Source organism: Mus musculus, chromosome 8, assembly GCF_000001635.26.
Source record: "Mus musculus strain C57BL/6J chromosome 8, GRCm38.p6 C57BL/6J".
NCBI lineage: Eukaryota > Metazoa > Chordata > Mammalia > Rodentia > Muridae > Mus > Mus musculus.
The window spans coordinates 77,572,911-77,581,687 of NC_000074.6; the positions used below are offsets into that span (position 1 = coordinate 77,572,911).

The 8,777-nt window shown below is 43.0% G+C and overlaps 1 protein-coding gene across 3 annotated transcripts in view; it reads left to right on the forward strand.

The window, feature by feature from the left end:
- The window catches only part of Prmt9 (protein arginine methyltransferase 9), a 31,951-nt gene extending 23,523 nt beyond the window's left edge, over positions 1-8,428 (forward strand). For 2 of the 3 annotated variants that reach the window (NM_001081240.3, NM_001363465.1), the window contains exons 10-12: positions 4,428-4,581; positions 7,716-7,838; positions 8,124-8,428. In NM_001081240.3, coding sequence (NP_001074709.1) covers positions 4,428-4,581; positions 7,716-7,838; positions 8,124-8,339 — 493 coding nt within the window. In that variant the 3' untranslated portion in view covers positions 8,340-8,428. The remainder of the gene's footprint in view (positions 1-4,427; positions 4,582-7,715; positions 7,839-8,123) is intronic. The other variant, XM_030243216.1, reaches the window with a different exon arrangement.
- The last annotated feature ends 349 nt before the right edge of the window (positions 8,429-8,777 follow it).

The following is an 8,777-nucleotide window of genomic DNA, read 5'->3' on the forward strand; positions in this document are numbered from 1 at the left end:
TTCCAAAGGTCCTGAGTTTAAATCCCAGCAACCACATAGTGGCTCACCATAATGAGATCTGTTGCCCTCACCTGGGGTGTCTGAAGACAGCTACAGTGTACTTACATATAATAAATAAATCTAAAAAAAAATTCTGTGGGCAAAGAGGGTGAGACGAATGTTTTACTGTAACTATTCCATGACATCAGGTTTTGTTCTGTGAGGGAGGCCCTCTAGGCAGATTTGGGGTAGAGGCTGGTGGTGGCCAGGTTAGACTGTGGTTGACAATTTAGACCTTTCCTGAAACGGAGTTACTCACAATAACTAAGTGAGTCTTCACAGCAGCTCTGAATGGAAGGTTCACGAGCTTTCCAGAGTGGGTGAACAGTATAGCGAAGGGAGAGTAATGAGCCTCCTGACTGTGGGGGCTCCGAGGGCCCCACTCCACTAAAGAGTTGATTCTTCCTCTAAGCCACCTTTGGTACAGTACTCTGATGATAGCTCTACAGGGATTTACCCCCCACACCAACCAGTTAATTCTCTAGGCACGAGCTGCTGTTCTTTAATACAAGTCAGTTCTGGCCCTGCTGTCTGGAGGTAGAGGTAGAACCTGTAGGAGAGTCACCAGCTTTAAAAACCTAAGCCACCAGATAGAGATTGAAGGGTCCCTCAGTGCATAGAACCCTCTTCAGATTTGGTTGGATTTGTTAGAGCAGCTCACAGGACTTAGGGAAATGCTTGTCTTAGGTTAACCTGTTTGTTATAGAGGATGCTGATGAGGAGCCAGAAGAACTGCATAGAGCAAGCGCATGGAAGGGTGCAGAGTGTCCATGGTCTTTCCGGACATTCTGTCCAGGGTGCACACACTGAGTGCACACAAGCTCTAACTCCATCCCTGGGCTCTCCGCGGGGCTCGTTATGTGTATGGCATCACTGGGTGTTCTTGATAGCTCAGTCTGGCGCTGAGGCTAGGCAGGGGAAGACAGAAAGGCCCAGCTCGCTGTCATTCCTTATTCTTTCCGGAGAACAAACCTGAGAGTCTAGGAGTCCCTAGATCCTGAGATGGTCTCAGTATAACAGAAGATACTCTTAACGTTCTTTTGATTGTAAGAAGACTCCTATGTTTAGGACCTTTGTGCTAAAAACAAACAACGGGACAACAGAAAACCAAGATCAAACACAGTGTTAGTATAAATCATTGCCTGATGCATGTCTTGTTTGGCCATTTCTCAATGACTTTGTTTGTCTTTAAATTCCTTTTTAAAGATTTACTTAAGTATGCTTTGCCTGCATGTATGTATTTGCATCAGATACTTACCTCAAAGAGGGAGTTATTTGAATTCCACATGTGTATTAGTGGTTGCAGTACACCAGACCTCAGGGGGTTAGGATTGGCATCTGAAGAGGGGCAGTCACATGGGCCTGAGCCCTTTACTGGCGTGATACAGGTCGATAGTGCTCGAATTGACTGGAATCATAAGCGTCTCTGCTGATGTTGGAGAATGAATATGTATATATGAATGAGTGCTTATCTGCATATACACCTGTGTACCAGAAGAGGGCATCAGATCCCATTATAGATGGTCGCAAACCACCATATGGTTTTTGGGAATTGGACTCAGAACCTCTGGAAGAACAGCCAGTGCTCTTAACTGCTGAACCATCTCTCCAGCCCCTGATTAATTTTGAATAAATCTTAATTTAAAATTAATTAATTAATTTTGGAGAAATGTTCTTCCCATTTTGGTGTGAAACGTTTTAATAAACAAGGGAAAGCACTTGTTTGGGTAAAAGTCAAAAAGTTTATGGGATGGGGATGTGGTTCAGTGGTGGCGAGCTAGCCCTGGTTTCCCAGTACTACAAAGGGAAACCTCGTATGACGTAAGTGCCTGGTAAGTGATCCATTTAATAACAGTAAAATAACAAGTTAAGGTGCACTGTTGCCATTCTTGGAACTATTCTTGAGCTTCAAATTTTGGAAAGTTAAAGTGAATTGACAGAAAATTAACAAGTAAATAGGCTAATTTCATAATAGCTCACTAGCTAATAGTAATGATTTTGTTGCAAGTTGTGTCACTTTATTAAGGGATAAGTAATTTCACTAATTGAGATTGGCTCCTGACTTTCCCCTGAACTCAAACAAGTTGTTAGGAACAGCATAGGATGAGCAAGTCACAGACACCTCTTAAATGTACGAGGATCAGCCTGGTAGGCTACGTCATGAGTGTGAATCAGGCTAGTTCCTCTTTACTCACTGTAAGCACACGACCGTGTAAGTGAGTCCTATGGACATGGACAACTTAAAACTAGATGCCGAGGAGCTAGAGAAAGTACCCAAGGAGCTAAAGGGATCTGTAACCCTATAGGTGGAACAACAATATGAACTAGCCAGTACCCCGGAGCTCTTGACTCTAGCTGCATATGTATCAAAAGATGGCCTAGTCGGCCATCACTGCAAAGAGAGGCCCATTGGACTTGCAAACTTTATATGCCCCAGTACAGGGGAACGCCAGGGCCAAAAAGGGGGAGTGGGTGGGTAGAAGAGTAGGGGGGTGGGTATGGGGGACTTTTGGGATAGTATTGGGAAATGTAAATGAGGAAAGTACCTAATTAAAAAAAAAAAGAATAACCTGTGAATTAAACTTTGAAAGATTTACCTGTTAATAAATATCTTCATTCAAAAAAAAAAAAAAAAAAAAAAAAAAAAACTAGATGCCACCCTGACTTAGTGCGTGTCTTGTTCTTGCTGTTCTGTTTCTAATAAGTGTTGAGTGGTCTTCCTTGCTTACTTCTCACTAAACACACAGCTTGCTGATTAGGCTGGTCTAGTTCTCGAACTTGCCAGTAAGAATAAGGATCACCTGGGTGGTATGGATCTAAGCTCTGGTCCTCCCATTTGGCCTGCTGCTGCCTTACCCACTGAATTGTCTCCCCAGCCTCTGAGGCTTAATGATCTATTTAGGGAAGCCATGTAGCAAACATTTAAACATCTATGCGTATTATTTTTAGATATGTACAAACTGGTAGGTGGCTAAGGTAACACAGTGTGCACCTCTCTGTAGTCCCTGCTCTGGAAGTTCATGTAGGAGATCCCCAATTCTCAGTACAAGTAAGGCCTGCGGTCTGGTAAGGGATAGTTTCACTTGGTCTTACAGACCTTACTCTGTCTTCTATCTCTGCGTCCTTTTATGGCTCAGTATGAAAAACAGTATTCCATGATAGTTTTAGTGCCCGCCCTCATGTGGAAACCATTCTGTCAAGGCATGGCCTCCAAGTCCTTGCTACAGAAGTGCTTGGTCCCCATGTGCAGGGAGTGCCGGCTTCCCAGCAGGCACTTGTCTTCTGCTCATAATTCTCTGTCCAGGTACAGCCCACTTGAGGTACTTTTTATAGCCATAGCAGTACTGTTAATATGTTCCTGTGGCACCACAGGGAGAGTGAGGGGAGCGGAAGTGTGGCTGCATTGCAGTAAGTGCACTTTCGTGAGAGAGCTTTCTGTTAACTTTGGTCTTCCTTTCCTTGCTAGACTATTTGTTTACATATATATTTGCATTTGGAGGATTGAATTCTTTATAGAAAGTGAATCATTTCAGATGTTCAGAAAAGTTACAGAATTGTTCAGGGAACTTACCACATACTTTATACTCTCGTGCACTAAGCCATTCCTAGTGATGATGCTGTGAGACCTTCTTCTTCCCAGTCAGACTTTGGCCTTGCCTGAAGTGTTTGAGACCAGCAATGTTGCAGCCAGTTGCATACACATAGTGATCGGGTGTAGAAGATCTTAAGTCTACACATGTTATTTATTCGTGTTTCATATACACCTTATATTCAGTCTTAAAGCAACCTTACAGTATTTTTAGTGTACTTGTTTTTATGGAAACCTATTCATGAAGTCATATATAGAATTTCCCACATACTTTATTGTATGAGTTTTCAAAAAGTGCTGGATTTTGGAGCATTTTGATTTCCATGTGAGGATGATTCCCCATTAATAATTGTGACCTGTTATTAAGAATTTACCAGGCTGGAGAGATGGCTCAGCAGTTAAGAGCACTGACTGCTCTTCTGAAGGTCCTGAGTTCAAATCCTAGCAAACACATGGTGCTCACAAACATCCGTAATGAGGTCTGACACCCTCTTCTGGGGTGTCTGCAGACAGCTACAGTGTACTTACATATAATAAATAAATAAATCTTAAAAAAAAAACACCAAAGAACTTTCCATTCATAAAAAGAATTATTATTATTATTATTATTATTTACCTTAGTCTGTCTCCTGAGTTAACAGTCCAAATATGACTTCTTGGGCAATTATTTCTAGTGGTTTAAATTCTGAGCTACTAGCCACTAGTGACAAGGTCCACCAAACTACATACCATCTATACTTAATTAATTTACAATGCTTGCTTATATCTAAGGCTTTTAAAAGTATTTACCCCTTTTCAGATGTTTATTGCAGTCTGGAGGCAAGATCTTCCCACAGTATGTGCTGATGTTTGGGATGCTTGTGGAGTCCCAGACGCTGGTAGAAGAGAGTGCGGTTCAAGGGACAGAACATACTCTTGGGCTAAACATAGCACCTTTTATTAACCAGTTTCAGGTAAGTGTCTAGAGAACTGTGCAGCCAGGATGTCAGTATCTCCCGGGGTCTTTGTCTCTTCTTTTGAGTTTTTACCTAGTTAGCAGGTTTAGTTGGATAAGAAGGGCTGTCAGTTTCCTGGAGCAAAGGAACTGGTCAGGGAGGAAATCAACCTGAGGGTTAGGATAACCAAGGGCTTCTGTTGTGAATACGGACGAAAGTTAATAGAGTTTGCTCTGCATCGCTGTCATAGAATAAAAGAACAACAAGAGGTTTTAGGCATGCAGTAAACAGTTGTACTTTTGTAACAAAGAAGCATCCAGAAGACTGTATCCGAAGCTTGAATTTCTGTATTGAAGCTTCAGATCGGCTACTGATTGGCATGGGCAGCTGGAGTCCAGGTCTGGGCCACCTGTCTGCATAGCAGGGGTGGGTGGGGCTCAAGAGGGAAGGTTAGTACCAGTTTAAGAAACAAGGAGTCGCTGGGATTTAGAAAGAGAGTGACACCCACACAGATGCACATGTGTGTGCATAAGGTGTGTCTAGATAGAGTGCCCAGGGAAGCCACGTGGGGTTCAAGATGGATGAAGTGGGATGTTGAGTACAAAGTCAGAGAAATGATGTCTAAAGGCTCCAACTAGTCAGCTCTTGAGGATGCCCGAAGTCTTCCTTGACTACTTAAGGAATAAATTATTTAACTACTCTTTTTGGGGGTTGGGGGTGTGGCTAACCAAGGTTTTAGAGTTAGTTTAATATCTCTCTCTTGTGATCTTCACAAGGTAGAGATGTTTAAGCTGTTTCTGTGCATGGTCCCAAACTGCCACCCATCTTTCTATTGTAATGTTTTAAAAGGATTATTTTCTTACTTTAGTGTGTGAGTGTTTGTTTGTATGCATGTGTATCTTGTGAGTGCATTGCTCATGTAGTCTAGAGGAGATAAGATCTGGAACTAGAATTACAGATGGTTGTGAGCCACCCTGGCATCTATCTGCCAGAGCGGTAACCACTCTTAACTGCTAGGACATCTCTCCAATCCCTATCTTTCTATTTTATTCCCACTTGATCCCGACTCCAGCAGCTCTTAATTCTGTCAGGGTCTACAAGATGCTGGTCCTGTTGCCCTTTCACAGTGTCTCCCTCTCATGACCACTGTGCCCTTGTGGTCTGTGTGGTTTTCATCTAATGTAACTGGGATAATGCACTCCATCCCTCAGTGTTCTTGAACGAGCATGCCTGGGTTAAGCCCCACCCACTGTGTTTCTACAGAACATACATAACACCATACAGTTGGCCCGTTTATCATGGTCACTTGACCACTTATGTAAAGACAGTCCTTAACCTTCCTTAGCAGTTTTGTACTTTAGAGTCTATTTACCCCATTGCCTTAGTATTGTCTCCTCTCTTAGGATGATTGACCACTAGAAAACTGTGTCGATCAATGAAACAGAATCAGAGGTTGTTAAAAGAATATAATACACTAACAACTATTCCTCTCCTTCAGGATCAGGGCTTAGACAGGGACTACAGACTCCTCAGCCAACTCCTCAGCTGTTCCTTGGCAGAAAGAGGGCAAGACCTCTAACTCCAGCATTAACACTATATAGTCAGATACCTCCTTGCCCTTAACACCTAGGATGCCATTTCTGATTCCAGAGATGGAATTAAATGACTCCACACCCTAGATAGATAGCTGCCCAGTATGAGAATCTCTGACATGGTGTGGGACATGCCCCATGGGGTAAATCAGGATCCTTAGGCAGCATCACAGGGGGCTGGGCGTGGAATGATGTAACAACCTGCGTTGAAAAGTCTCTTTGGTGACTGTTAGGAATAAAACATTTGTGAGGCCAGTCAGAGACATCCATAACAGTCAATGAGACTTAGACTGGCTTAGACTGGCTTAGACTGGCTTAGACTGGCTTAGACCGGCTTAGACTGGACCTGGGGCCAAGTGAGCTTCTGCATAGATTTTAAAGGTGGGAGTTTTATAGATTGGATGTAGAATATGAGAAAGGACCAGGAAGGCTAGTTACCATTTTTTAATGTAGGGAAACAGTGGAGTGGTAAGCTGTATTGTGTATATAAGAGGTGTCAGAGGGGGTCATTGAGCAGCTGGATAAGGAGGATTCAAAGAAAACTAGGCTAAGCATGTAAAGTTGGCAGTCAGTATCATGGATGTCATTAAAACCATAGAGTGGACGGCACACTAGCGGTGTGCAAAGAAAGGCTTGAGAACTGAATATAGAGAGCTTGCAAGGTGCTAAGCTTTAGTGTAATAGCAGCAGGGGAGGCTAGGAGGTTAAGCTGAGAAAAGTGGAGACAGGCAGTACGATGCAGGAGAGCTGTGAGCATCTCAGTCCCAGGCAGGGAGAAGTGGGAATGAGGGTCTCAGGGCCTGGCCTAAGAGAACAGGAGTCCACGGCACAGTCCAGGGAAGATTGGAGTGCCTGGGAGAGGTTGGTGAATCCGGCCACTCATGAAGACTGAGCTCAGCCTCTCCCAGAAAGGAAAGCACCCTCTGAGCAGCACCATCTTCTTAGTTCATACAAGGAACAGGCTTCAGAATCCTGGGCCTGGCTACAAACTGCCATGGGTGAGCCCTGAGCAGCTTCCCCAGCGACTTGAATTTGTAGGCAAGATTTTGAAAGAACCACAGCTTTGTAGAGAAGAGATCATTTTTCTGAGTGAATCTGTTCAGATGAAATTTTGTTTGTTTGTGACAAGATCTCATTGGTTAGACTTGGCTATTCTGGAACTCACTGTTAGACCAAGCTGGCCTCTCACAGAGCTATCTTGGCCTCTGACTCTGGTATTTAGGGCATGAGCCACCATGCCTGGCTGAATTTGGTGTCTCTGATCAAATACAGTAAATACTAAATGTTACATTGTTTGCTTGTTAGTATACATGTTCTAGGTATAAATGTTTTTGGAATGGTTTGGCCACTTGAAAGTGTAGTGTGTTTCCTTCCAAGAAAAAAGCCTGTAAGTAACAAAGCACACCAAGGTGCTGAACCTGCCTACAAACCTAGCTTTTCATGCCTTAGGACTGATGCGCAAAATACCGAGGCATAGGAAGCATTGTCAGAGGAGCTGATGGAGTGCAGAGGAAGTGCTGACTGCGAAATGATCTAAGTGAAAGTGGGCTCTCTTTTTAGGTGCCTATCCGGGTATGTCTGGATTTATCTTCTTTGCCATGTGTCCCTTTAAGCCAACCAGTGGAGCTGTTGAGGTTGGATCTGATGACTCCATATTTGAACACTTCCAATAAAGAAGTAAAGGTAAGGACAGCTACAAATGATCACTCTTGTCATTTCAAGACATTTACCTTAAACGGAAGGTACTATCTTTATTTACACGGGCTATCATTTCCTTTGAAGAGTTAAATCTTATTCTAAACAACATGCAAACATAGACTAGATAAATATTAGTGTTTAAAATTAGTTACAATTAAATTAGAATGAGGAGTTAAATATATATTTAGTTTCTGTATTCATATTGATTAGAAAGGAAAAAAAAAAGACCTAACTTTCCTTGATGGAATGTTCAAAATTTACTTTCGACAGGTCCGTGTGTGCAGGTCTGGTCGAGTGACCGCTGTTCCATTTTGGTTTCATCTGTGCCTGGATGACGAGGTGAGGCTGGACACCTCAGGTGAAGCCTCCCACTGGAAACAAGCTGCAGTTGTTCTGGATAATCCCATCCAAGTACAAGCGGGAGAGGAGCTTGTGCTCAGCGTTGAGCATCACAAAAGCAACGTCAGCATCGCAGTGAAGCCGTGAGATTGTCATCGAACAATGAATGTGTGAAAATCCCTGGAGTCATCAAAAATGTTTAAGGGTTGCAATAATAAAGCCCATGTTAAAAGTCTTAAAGTGTATGTAACATTATTTTTAAAATGTAGACTTTGCTTTCTAGACAAGGAGCTATCTTTTGTTTCTTTAGATTGGGAAGCCATTGTGCTGGGATTTTGTTGAGACTTTGTAGTGATTTACAAGGTGTCTGCCTCGTGGTCATCTCAGTTAAGCCAATGGTTAAGGTTTCCAGGTCTCGGCTTATAACGGGGCAATGTGTAAAAGTCTGCAGCAGCGGCTCTGAACCAGAGCCTGCTTCTGTTAGGTACTGGGAGTATTAACGAATGAAGGGCGTAGGGAGAAGTGTCCTCAGGAGGCAATGTTTCCTTCTCTACTTTGGCAAAAAGAAAGTTAAACATCAGTGGC